The sequence below is a fragment of the Capra hircus genome, chromosome 8 (genome assembly GCF_001704415.2).
Source record: "Capra hircus breed San Clemente chromosome 8, ASM170441v1, whole genome shotgun sequence".
Lineage (NCBI taxonomy): Eukaryota > Metazoa > Chordata > Mammalia > Artiodactyla > Bovidae > Capra > Capra hircus.
This window is the reverse complement of record NC_030815.1, coordinates 24,742,192-24,755,271: the sequence shown is the minus strand read 5'-3', so window position 1 is coordinate 24,755,271 and position 13,080 is coordinate 24,742,192. Positions and strand designations below refer to the sequence as shown.

Below are 13,080 nucleotides of genomic sequence, written 5' to 3'. Positions count from 1 at the left end.
CTGCAGACTTCTCTAGTAGCTGATGGATGCCGGGGCCAAGGCTGGGAGAAAAACACAGTTCTCCTGAGGATTTGCTGCTTGGATCCTTTCCCATGTACATATATTTTCCCGCTGGTCAAAGTTCAGGGCTACAATTCCTGTTCATTCCAGTCAGAAAGTTGGCAGCTTGATCAATGATTTCCTGAGCCTTGATGATAAATGGTTTTCCTCTTCACGAGATACACTTGTATTTTGAAAGTTTCCATGCACTTTGGTTTCTTTCTAATGGAATTTCATACAAATTAGTTTCCTAATGGTGATGCTTTCCAGGGCTCCTGGCCAAAGTAAATGGTGCTAATGAGGAATAACAGAAACTTCAGGAAAGTCATGTGCCCCTAAGTTTCAGTCATGGATATGGGCCTTTGAGATCCTCTAGTCTAGACTAGATAGGAAATTTATAGATAAGGAAGCAGAGTCCCAGGGAGAAGGAAAGCAACGTGTCCAGGGTCACGTCGCCACTTCTAGCTCTTTCCACTGAAAGTACCTTCACTGAAGGGCTGTTATCAGTTATTTTTGATTCCAAAGGATGGTATCAATTATTTTCCTAACACTTTTCATGTCTGAAACTTCACACAAAATTCCAGTGCATAAGAGGCTGTAGATTGTCAGTCAATACAGATACCAGGATTTTAGACTTGTGTGCTAGACACATGGGGCATTTTTTTTTTCTTTTAATCTAAGATGCTTTGTGGTTTGTAAATGATCTCTTTTTCTTATACATGTTCACCTTGTAGAAGAAGGCTGGGCAGACCGCATTTTTGGCCACATGGGTGACTTGCGTGTTCTTCGCAGATTAAGTGTTCTTGTTGCACGGTCATGCCCATTTGCTTACTTATTGTCTACAGTGGCGGGGGTTAGCTGTGGCAGAGAACCTATGACCTGCGAAACCTAAAATATTCACTATCTGACCCTTTGCAGTAAGAATTTGCCCAGACATGCTGTAAGACACCTGGGGGAAAAAAATACAGAAAAGTACTGCTAAAAATAATCAAGTATTCACAGCTTAGCCTTAAAGGCTCAGGTTGATTATAATTTAACCGTTTTCTTCTTCTTTTTTTTTTTTTTTTTTTAGTTTTTTATTTTTTAAATTTTAAAATCTTTAATTCTTACATGCGTTCCCAAACATGAACCCCCCTCCCACCTCCCTCCCCACAACATCTCTCTGGGTCATCACCATGCACCAGCCCCAAGCATGCTGCACCCTGCGTCAGACATAGACTGGCGGTTCAATTCTTACATGATAGTATACATGTTAGAATGCCATTCTCCCAAATCATCCCACCCTCTCCCTCTCCCTCTGAGTCCAAAAGTCCGTTATACACAGCTGTGTCTTTTTTCCTGTCTTGCATACAGGGTCGTCATTGCCATCTTCCTAAATTCCATATATATGTGTTAGTATACTGTATTGGTGTTTTTCTTTCTGGCTTACTTCACTCTGTATAATCGGCTCCAGTTTCATCCATCTCATCAGAACTGATTCAAATGAATTTTTTTTAACGGCTGAGTAATACTCCATTGTGTATATGTACCACAGCTTTCTTATCCATTCATCTGCTGATGGACATCTAGGTTGTTTCCATGTCCTGGCTATTATAAACAGTGCTGCGATGAACATTGGGGTACATGTGTCTCTTTCATTTCTGGTTTCCTCGGTGTGTATGCCCAGCAGTGGGATTGCTGGGTCATAAGGTAGTTCTATTTGCAATTTTTTAAGGAATCTCCACACTGTTCTCCATAATTTAACTGTTTTCATAGCTAACTATTTTGAAAATTTCTGATTGTTTCCTAAGGATGAATTCCTAGAGAAACTGAGCCAGTGTGGGAGAATGGTTTGTAGGCTCCTGGCACTTTGTGTGGAATGTCTTTTGAGCTTGCCCTCCCAGCATCAGTGCCTGTACTCTGCCAACGTCCAGCAAACAAACACGGCCCCCTTTTTAATGGATTTGGTGTGCTTTCACCCATATAGGGGCAGGTTCAAGGTGGTGGTCTGTGTCCTGTCTGCAGTTACAACGTGCCTGGCGTTTGTCAAGCCCGCCATCAACAACATCTCTCTGATGACCCTGGGGGTTCCCTGCATGGCGCTACTCATTGCTGAGCTAAGGAGGTGGGTAGCAGTCTCCCTCCCTGGCCCTCAGGCTGTCCTTGGGATAGGAACAAACCAGCTCTTGGTTCTTTTACTGCCTTTGAAGAGGAGTTACTCCTCACAAAGAGTTGTCCCTGACTTGTGGATTAGGATCAAGTTGGGTGGTTTGGTTCAAAATAGTAATCTCGTTTTCAGAAAGGAAGGCAGAGTATAAGCAATATATTCTAATGATCCAAAAACTAGCTTAGGAGGAACATCTCAGGGCCTGGTGAGTCCCTAGACCAAGCTGCCTGGAGTCAACTCTGCAGAAATGAGAATGTTGTTGTGTTGTTTAGCCATTAAGTCACCCCCAAGGACTATTGGGTTGCCATTTCCTTTTCCATGGGCATCTTCCTAATTCAGGGATCGAACCCATGTTTCCTGCTTTGGCAGGTGGATTCTTTCCCACTGAGCCACCAGGGAAGCCCGAAAAGGAGAACAGATGTGTTCATATGACAGAGTAATAAGAAAAGCAAAGTCCTAAAGAAGCTATTGCGTTTATACACAGAAGGAAAAAAAAAAGAATGTCTGTATACAAGGCAGCATTGCTGCTTCCCCTGAGGCTTAGTTTCTTTCTTACAACCTATCAAGTAAAGCCTTTTACTGTTTGCATAAACATTTTCTTGTGTCAAGTCAAGTTCAGGTTGATACCCAGACACATTATTGGGTTGGCCAAAAAGTTCGTTTGGGTTTTTCTGAAAAGTAGTTTAGCTCTTGTGTGTGTTTATGACTGTCTTATTCAGCCCCAACTAAAACACATCTAAATCACTACCCATATAGTAATACTCTTTGAAAATGCCTTTTCTCTGTACCACTTTTAGAAATCCATTCTAATTCATGGCTTATTGTCATGGACACAGATGGTCTTAATTGAAGTTTTGTATTTATCCCCCTTTGTGAGAGTTTCTCTGTGTAGCATATAATCAGCTTTCTCTCACTCTTTGTTTTGAGTGGAGACATGTATATGTTTTCTACCATTGCTTTGCCTCTGGGGGTTGTTATGATTATCAGCAATACCAGGCAAGGTCAGAGGTGGTTGGTGAAGGGTGATATAAACTTGAGGCCAGCAGTGGGAGGACTGTCCTGTCTTGTCTTGTTGGCTTTGAGTACCCGTCATGGACCTGGGAAGGAAGAGACCCATTGCAGAATACTAACAGAGCTTAAAGCTCTTTGGAAAACCATTACATTGCTGGTAAAGATATCTGAATGGATTTGTGATAGTCCAGTGATGCTGGCTGATATTAGGCCTGAAGTCAATAGAATGTTCTCCACTTAGCTATGTTTCTTGCGAATTCATTGCAATCTAGTTTTTATTTTAACTCCTGAGTTTCATATGTTTTAATCTATACTTTTGTTCAAAACTGGCTAAAGAAAGGGAAACTTTTAAATTCACATTAGCTAAACAAGAGCAAATCAAGGGGCAGATTTTATGGAATAAATAAATTCTCCTTTACAATTGTGATCTTTAAGCAGGGAAACATTTTCCTTTAATACTCTAATCTTTTTAAGTAATTGCAAAGGAAATAATTTCTATTCTATGCTTGAAATTTTTTACCCCTGAAAAGCCAGTCATCATTACAGTTAACTAGTCTTCATCATTACCTCAAAAACTTGCAGCATTGTGGAAGTATTCCTCCTTCTATCTCTAGGATCTACCTTTCTACTTACTGATTATCCCCTCCCTTCTCCTGTTCTCATTTTACTCCTGTAAATTGTCTACATGTCATCCCTCTCTCTCCAGAGGATCCTTCCCATTAGCCTATTGAATCTCTCCCACTGTCTCTACCACCCAGCCTAGCCTCTATTACAATCTGTCTCCAGCCACCACCCTTAATCTCTCATCTGTCACAGCCATGCTTATTTAAAAGGTGTCTCCATCTGTTTCCTCTCATTTATTCTTCAAGCTACTCTAACCTGGCTTCTGTGCCCTCTTTGATACCCAACCCCCTCTCGGTTGTACATCCACTGATCACGTTTTAGTCCTCCTGAATCTCACTTGTTTTCCCAGCTCTCTGTACAATTCACCCCCTCAACCTTGGTACTTTCTTTCTTGTGATTCCTATGACACCACATTCTCCTTTTTTTTTCTTAACCAGTTCTGCAGCAGCTCCTCTTCATCCCTTCATGAGAGTGCCTTCTTTTCTATGCACCTGTCCATGCTGCTGCTGCTGCTAAGTCACTTCAGTCGTGTCCGACTCTATGCAACCCCATAGATGGCAGCCCACTAGGCTCCTCCATCCCCGGGATTCTCCAGGCAAGAACACTGGAGTGGGTTGCCATTTCCTTCTCCAATTCATGAAAGTGAAAAGTGAAAGTGAAGTCGCTCAGTTGTGTCTGACCCTCAGTGACCCCATGGACTGCACCCTTCCAGGCTCCTCCATCCATGGGATTTTCCAGGCAAGAGTACTGGAGTGGGTGCCATTGCCTTCTGTGGCCTTTCCATGCAGGGAACCCATAAGATACACCCTCACCTCTGCTTTTCTCTCCCTACACTTTCCCCTCAAACTTCTCATCTACTCCATGCCTTTAATTCCTGTTCATATGCTGACGAGGAAGAGAAAATGGAAATTGTTCAGCTCTGTTTTAGCCACTAAACCAGAAAGCAGTCACTAGTGTTGTGGGGCTCTATCAATTTTTTCATAAATCTTTTCAAGGGCTACATATAACACCCCTACTGACAGGGCTTTTCAGGTTGTTTTTTGAGCAGGTCTTTCTGAGCCTGCTACCCATCCCATATTCACTGATGTTTTTGCCCATGTTTCCATTAGACGGCTGGGAAAGGTACCAGGAAGTCAGACTTTAGACACCATTAACTTGTTCAGCAAACATGAACAGATAACATCTGTTATGACCCATGAAGGGTCATATTTATGTTAGACACGGACTCCTGCGAGTGAGCAAGCAGGACTGACTGGGGTGCAGGCCTTTGAGGGGCAGAGACCCCAGAGGAGGGGTGGAAGGACCCTCAGCCACCAACTGCCTCTGGGCATTTCTCCCCAAGAAAAGAAGTCACCCTCTTTGTGAGCAATTTGGTAATAAGGAAGGAAAATGGCTGCTGAAGTTCCCCCTCGAGCTGTTGGGGTTTGTTCAGAAACCCTTTGCCCCAGGGTGTGGAAGAGCTCATTCTTTCTTTCAGGAGTACCAAGAGCCTCCCTGAGCCCGACACCGTCCCAGGTTGGGGAGACAGGCTGGAGATACATAAATGAAGCGCAGAGGGTCTCGGCGAGGCTGTCATTGCTACAGAGAGAAATAGAGGGAAGAAGGTGATGGGGGCTTGGGGGTCACTTAGGAGGTGGAGATAAGCGGTGTGACTGTTAGGAACAGTGCTCAGCAAAGGGCTCACTGAGGGACATTTGAACAAAAACCGGGAGGTGGTGAGCCCCGTGGCTATCTGGGAATAGCATTCCAAGAGACAGAACAGCCAGTGCTAAGGCTTGAGCAGCGTGCCTGGGGTTTTGGAGGAATGGCAAAGATTGCTGGGGGGTTTGATGAGCAGAGGCAACATGGGGCAGGTAGGGAGGAGCGGGTGGAGCACAGAGGGAGGCCAGCGCACTGGGCCTCCTGCCTGTGAGCGCTTTGGCTTTCCCTCTGGGAAAAGGGAAGATGTGGGAGGCTTTTGGGCAGGGCGTTAAGAGGTGACTCTAGGAACAGGGGCAGATGGAGGTGATTGCCATAACTCAGGGGACTTGGACCCAGGCAGTGGTGACGGAAAGAGATTGGATTTGAAATATATATCCCCGAGCTGATAAATTAGATGTAGGGTATGTGAGAAAGAGAACAATGACTCCAGAATTCTTGGCCTGAGGTCCTGAAAGCACCCTTCCCCAAGGGGGCCGGGAGGAGAACAGGTATTGAACAGAAGAAAGGATCAGGAGTTCTTTGTAGACATGTGAAATTTAGATCAACACAGACCATTGGGTGGACGTGTCATAATCTGATGTGTGGTTTGCACGTCTGGAGTTAAGAAGAGGCCTGGGTGAAGAGTGTGGCTTTGTGAACCATCAGGGTATATATAGTGTTTATATCCTTGAGCCTGTGTGATGGGGCATTGAGTGGGAACCCTGGTGCCAAGGGGCCAGGGAGGGTTAGGGTTAGGGGCTGGGGAGGTGTGAGGAGGCAGAGACGTGACGAGTGAGTTAGAAGGAGACCAGGATGGACATGAGCTGTTCTCTGCGTCTCTGGCAGGTGTGACAACGTGCGTGTTTTAAAGCTGGGCCTCTTCTCCGGCCTCTGGTGGACCCTCGCCCTCTTCTGCTGGATCACTGACCGGGCCTTCTGTGAGCTGCTGTCATCTGTCCACTTCCCCTACCTGCACTGTGTGTGGTGAGCCGCATTGTCGGGGGCAGGGGGTGGCGAGGCAGGCGAGGCAGGGTCTACGCTCTCTGTCATCACTCTGCCCTCCTGCAGGGCACACGAGTGTGCACAGGAGATGGAGCAGAGCCTGGGGGCCCCTCTCTTCACATAGACTATCGGACGTCTCAGGGAGCAGGCTTAGCCGGACCAGGCAGACCTAATTGTCTCTGCTTCATGTCTGTGCTGTCTTTCACCTCTTGCTCCATTATCAAAGCAGAAAGGAGCTTGGAAATCGAACCTGTAACCTGAGCTCTAGCTAGGTCTGCAGGGTAGGGGAATGTGGGGAAGGCTGGGGACAGATGTGACGTGGGGGCAGGACAGTCCCAAATGGGAACCAAGCACACCTGAGCCTGAGTGACCAGCCTGGGCCTCACAGGTCACCTGGGGACAGTCTCACCCATTCATTTGACAGGTGGAGACACAAGTCCAGAGAAATAAAAGTGAATTGTTAAGGATCGCCCAGCTGGTTACATAAAACCAGCCCAGGAGCTTAATCATGGGGAACATGATCAAGCATCTATAGTTTAGAAGGCTCAGGCTGCACTGTTAGGTTAAGAAAAAGGTTACGAAACAGCACGCAGAATCCTGTCCTCAGAAAGCAGAGGAGGAGTGGTTTTCTTCCTGGGAACTGCGTCAACTCCAAACCTAGCATCATCTTTCCCTCTCTGTCCTCCAGGATTTCTGATCATGAGATATCAAGGGACAAGAGAATTCTTTAGAGTGCTCCTTGTAAGTTGAGAGCACCCAGGGAGGAATTCTAGTGGTAAGGAGTTGTTAAAACTTGTTAGATCCAGATTTGGAAGAAGGCTGACCTCTATCAGGGGATACCTAAGATTATTCGATTTGAAAGAATTCTCTTGAATTCCCTGGGATGTTTGAACTTGTGTATTATCTACCATGAGACCTAAGCTGCTCTCAGGTTAAGACTTGGGGACTTCCAGATTTTTTCGCTGAAGGCAAAGCAAAGCAGCTCATGCTGGGGATTCCAGTCTTAGGGTCCATTGCCTGATATTTCTTAGGTTCAACCTCGACTCACATTAGTGAATTTATATACACTTCTTACATCTGAGTTATAATTTACAGATTATTAAATGCACAGATTTTGTGTAGTCTGGTAAGTTTTGATAAATGTATCCACCTGTGTAAAGAGGCTCTCATTCAAAATATAGTACATTCTTTAAAAAATTTTTATTTTGTCTTTTGGCTGCTCCACATGCAGCATGTGGGGTCTTAGTTCCCTGTCTAGGGACTGAACCTGTGTCCCCTGCAGTGGAAGCTTGGTCTTAACCTGTGGACCGCCAGGGAAGCCCCTGGTGTGTTTTAAATTGATCCAAGTTCCTTTATCACAGAGTGATTTAAGTAAAATTAAAAAAGTAGAGTGTAGTAACTTTGGTTCAACCTTAATTTGTTTCTAAATTTGGTGTACTTTGAGTCCCCCCCCCCCCAAAGTTGAACAATTTTCCGGGATTTCCCTGATGGTCCAGTGGTTAAGATTTCTAGCTTCCACTGCGGGGGGCGCAGGTTCGATCTCTGTTTGGGGAACTAAGAACTCACATGCTGTGTAGAGTGGCCAAAAGACAAACCAGAGTTGAACCTCTTTTTTTTTGTTGTTTTGTTTTTTTTTTGTATCAGTTACAGTGATATATTTATTTACTACAACAAATTTAAACAACAGGGAAGTATAGAAAGAAAGGCTTTTACAATTCTAATTCTGTCCAAAGAGAGAGAACAATTGTTAACAACCTAAAGTATATCCTTCCAGATGTTTAGTTCTCTAATTCTACTTTTAAAAGCAAAAATAGCTTCAACCTATACATGATGCCTGGAAAATCCCATGGGCGGCAGAGCCTGGTAGGCTGCAGTCCATGGGGTCGCTAAGAGTCGGACACGACTGAGCGACTTCCCTTTCACTTTTCACTTTCATGCATTGGAGAAGGAAATGGCAACCCACTCCAGTACTCTTGCCTGGAGAATCCCAGGGACGGGGGAGCCTGGTTGGCTTCCATCTATGGGATTGCACAGAGTTGGACACGACTAAAGCGACTTAGCAGCAGCAGCAGGGATGATGCAAGCTGGTTCTTCTTTTGCTGTTCAAATCATGGACAACTCTCCTTACCAATGTAATTATATTATTTTCATCAGTTTGTGTGTCCAGTTAATACCTCACAACATGGGTAATGCTATGTAATTCATTTAACCAACTTCTCTGTTAATGGATATTAAGGTTGTTTCTAACTTTTCACTTTTATAAACAGTTGGTAATGAATATCTGTATTTGTTCATATGCCTGAATATTCCCTTAGGTTATAATATGTTGCCAAACCCAGAGATACCAACTGACACAATTTTACTAAAATCTGTAAGATAATAAAAGTGTATCTGTAAGATATACTTTCACATATCCTGGATGTTAGTAACTTTAAAAAGTAAAGTTAGTATTTTGTTGGGCATCTTTCAAATGTCAATTTACTATATCATTCCTCTTTTGAAATGTGCCTTTTAAGTTTCTTTATCATCTCTGTGGAGTGTTTGTATTTAAAAATTTATATCCAGCCCCTACTTCCCAACACATAGTAGAGAGTCATTACTGTTAAATACCTCTGTGCCATTTATTATGCACATTTGTAACATTTTCAAAAGTATAGAGAATAGTACGTGGAGCCCCCAGGGAGGCAACAGTTAGCTTCAGTATTATCTCATCCTGGCCACCCTCACCCACGACCCACCCCACCCAGATTGTTATAAAGCAAATCCCAGACACCCTATGCAATGATTGGTTTTTAGGGCTCTTCATCAGGTAGGGATTTTAATTCTTTGTCACAGGGTACACCTGTTCCCCCCTCCCCCCACTTTCCCGTTTATGTTAGTATGTTGATGCTATCTTGCGCCATACTGTTTTATCTGTTAGTATGTTGATGCTATCTTGCGCCATACTGTTTTATCTGTTAGTATGTTGATGCTATCTTGCGCCATACTGTTTTAAACTTGCATGCTCCCACCTCTGTCAGTCTTTTCCTTTAGGTTTTTTTTTCCCTTCTCCCTTCTATATGCATTACACTATGGCTGTGACATCCCTTAAAAGACACTGTTCTCAACCAAGCGAACTGGTAGTGCTCTTACAACCATCTTTATTCCAGGTGTGTTTACTGTTCCCATGTTTGGCTGTGCTGGGTCTTGGGGGCAGTGGTGGACTCTTCCTCGTAGCGCGTGGGTTTCTCTCTGGTTGCTGTTCGCGGGTTCTAGAGCGTGGGCTCAGTAGTTGCCGTGCTCGGGCTTAGTTGCCCCGTGGCATGTGAGATCTTAGTTCCCCGACCAGGGATTGAACCTGCGTCCCCTGCACTGGATGGTGGATTCTTAGCCACTGGACCAGGGAAGTCTCCATTCCATGTGTTTTTAAATGAAGAGGTATCCACTACACGTGGCTGTCACAGTGGTTCCCTTTAGGGTTTCAGAACTTTGTGTCATTTTAAGAAAGACCTCTTCCAAGGTTTATAAAAATATTCTTTTATTTTTAAAAGAATATTATAAAAGAATATTTTTAAAAGAATATTTAAAAGAATATTTTTAAAAATATATTTTTTAAATGTATTTAAAATGTTTTTAAAATGTATTTTAAATCTTTAATTTATCTGGAGTATTAAATTTCAGTATAAGGTGCAAAAGTTACATGCCTTTACATGGTCCCCATGATAAAGATCAATATGAAAACTTGCTACCAGCCCGGTGACGATAATAAAGAGTTTCCTTACTAAAGTGCAAAAGCTGATGAATCAGTGTAAAATTATTTCTAATGAAGGGTGTTAGATATGTACAGCCCATTATTTAAGTGAGAAGCGGGGAATCAGTCCCATGTGCTCAGTTATTTCCATCCTTTTAGTGCCTCTGTTTTTAAATTTTAATTAAATTTGTTTATTTATTTACATGTCAATCTCTAACCTCCAATCTATCTATCCTTCTTCGCCACCCTCCCCAACCCCGCAACCGTAAATTCATTCTCTGAGCTTGTGAATCAGTTTCTGTTTTGTGAATAAGTTCATTTGTATCCTTTTTCTCTCTTTTCTTTTTTTTTTGGCCATGCACTGTGGCATGTGGGATCTTAGTTCCCCAACCAGGTATTGAACTCTCGTCCCCTGCAGTGGAAGCGCAAAGCCTTAACCACTGGTGCGCCCAGGAAGTCCCTATATTCTTTTCTTTTTTTCTAGATTTTGCATATAAGCGATGTCATATTAGTGCTTCTGTCTTAAACCCTTGATTTCTGTGGAGCCCCAAAGGCATTGGCAAGTTTTTCCTGTTATCAGGCTGGAATACTTTAGAACACTTCAAGAGAGGCCTTGATGGCTCAAAATGTATCAGTCGCGTGCTATTCCAGGGGTGTGGGGCTCCCTCGCCCCTTCTGAGCTAGAGGAGGCCCCTGCCAGTCTTTGCATCTGGGAAAGGCGGGTCAAGCCTGCAGGGAGGCGGGGCGGCAGGCCGGCCCAGGCCCCTGCCAGTCTTTGCATCTGGGAAAGGCGGGTCAAGCCTGCAGGGAGGCGGGGCGGCAGGCCGGCCCAGTCTCCCTGCCTCGGCCCTCACGCGTCTGTCTCCCTCGCCAGGCACATCCTCATTTGCCTCGCTGCCTACCTGGGCTGCGTGTGCTTCGCCTACTTCGATGCTGCGTCCGAGATCCCCGAGCAAGGCCCCGTCATCAAGTTCTGGCCCAGCGAGCGGTGGGCCTTCATCGGCGTCCCCTACGTGTCCCTTCTGTGCGCCAACAAGAAATCCTCGGTGAAGATCACGTGATGGCAAGGCGGTGACTGGCCTCTCTGCCCCCTAACCTTCACCTGCCCACAAAGACAGCCAGGGTGGGGGTTTCGCAGAGTTGGGAGTGGGGTCTGTCTTTTTAAAATTCTATTCCCTTGGGATCTAACTAGTGTGTCTGTGGACCGCCAGGACTCCACAGTGCCTGGGGGGAGAAATGCTGGCCCAGAGGTGGGAAGCAGATGGCCACGGGGCTCTGGGTGTGTGTTCTGTGTCACCTCCAGCTGCAATGCTCATTGGGCTGCGTCCTTGTGGTGATGGCAGCGCCGTCCAGTGGGGGACTCCTTGCTGCACACGCCTTGCTTCCGGGCCCGCCATCCCCTTGTGTTCCAGGAGCCGACCCACCCGTGACGGACACATCCTGCATCAGACGAGACCCTCTGTCCAATGGAAGAGGCCAGAGCTTTTCATCCAGGGCCACTGTCCTAAATCAGAAGCAGACAAACAGAGTGCACACAGGGCTTGTGCCCCAGGAGGCTGGTTTCCACCTGCAGTGCTCTGTAGCCCGAGGTTTACATACACGTGTGAACCCTTTTCCTGCTACCTCTGCTGAGAGGTGGAGTCTTGACTACAGATCCGGGTGAAGCTAACATGCAAAACCCTCTATGCCAAAAAATGACACTCCACTTCAAGCCATTCTGGAAGATGAGCACAATCTTTAAACGCTGACATGATTTTCCTCCCCAACCCCACCCCAGCCCAGGATCCTCAAATACAAAGAAGAATAGCTACGGTGTGAGTGTTCCATACACAGACTCCTCCCCTCTTACTACTTGACCTCTGTGACATTCCCACAGGCCTGTGACAATCGCGGTAGGGATCCTGGTTCAAAATTTGGAGCAAATGTGAAGTTTGAGAAGTTATTCTCATTGGAAGCCTCTTGTCCGCTGTCCTGTGCTGGAAATTACTGTCAAGAATCTTGCCTCTTCTTTCTTTGATGTCTACTGTGGGAATTACTCTCGGTATTCTCGCAGGATGAGGTGCTTCCTGCAGCTTCTGCAGTCATTTGCCCACTTGCTTAAGTGCTGGCTGTAATTGTTCACTGGCTGCTTTTGGTGCAGCAGGGCAAATCTCTTGCCCTCTGAGTTCTTCTCACCTAAAGTCATACTGGTTGCAACTCATCTCCTCTTCACTGGGCTGAATGGAAGACCCCACATGTGTCTTCAAGGTGCGAGGTGGGGATTCATGACCTCAGGGATACTTGTGTTAACTCAGGCATCTCTTACTTTGCAACATTCCATCATGGGAGCAGGCAGACAGATATGTCGTTCTTGTGTGGGTGGGAAGTACGTCAATGTCCTGCATATTTAAGAAAGGGGCTGTAGCAATTTTGGCTTGTCTGGGCACTCTTAGACTCTCATTAGAACTTGCACAGGATCAAAAGGTGAAAAGTCCAAGGAGCAACTGAATTTAGAAATGAATGACTTTATTCTACTTCTGTGGTTTTCAAATGATTTTAACAGAAGAGCCCTGTTGGCAGTAAGGCATCTTTATGGAGACCTAATGTGTGAAATAAGTTGTATTCTATTAGCTTAATTTTATTTTGAGGTTAAGCTTGCAGCAGTTCCTGAATAATATGAAAGGCAGTGAAATGGAAAGTAACAAATTGGTGGTTTCCAAGGTAGAAAGATTTGGTATGGAATGAGTGTCCACGTTGCTTTAGTGTAGTTTAAAAATCAGTATTTGAGTTAAATACTTGTGGAAACGTTAACATATGAATATGAGACCTAGGTGGCTTGTGGAACAGTATTGGAAAACTGCTCTTTAAG

General features: G+C 44.9%; 1 protein-coding gene across 2 annotated transcripts in view; it reads left to right on the top strand.

Moving 5' to 3' along the window:
• Positions 1–13,080, top strand: part of ACER2 (alkaline ceramidase 2) — a 35,925-nt gene that overhangs the window by 19,016 nt on the left and 3,829 nt on the right. The window contains exons 4-6 of one of the 2 annotated variants that reach the window (XM_018051916.1): positions 2,006–2,143; positions 6,347–6,484; positions 11,107–12,244. In XM_018051916.1, coding sequence (XP_017907405.1) covers positions 2,006–2,143; positions 6,347–6,484; positions 11,107–11,293 — 463 coding nt within the window. In that variant the 3' untranslated portion in view covers positions 11,294–12,244. Of the gene's footprint in view, positions 1–2,005; positions 2,144–6,346; positions 6,485–11,106; positions 12,245–13,080 lie in introns of those variants that run through there. The other variant, XM_018051917.1, reaches the window with a different exon arrangement.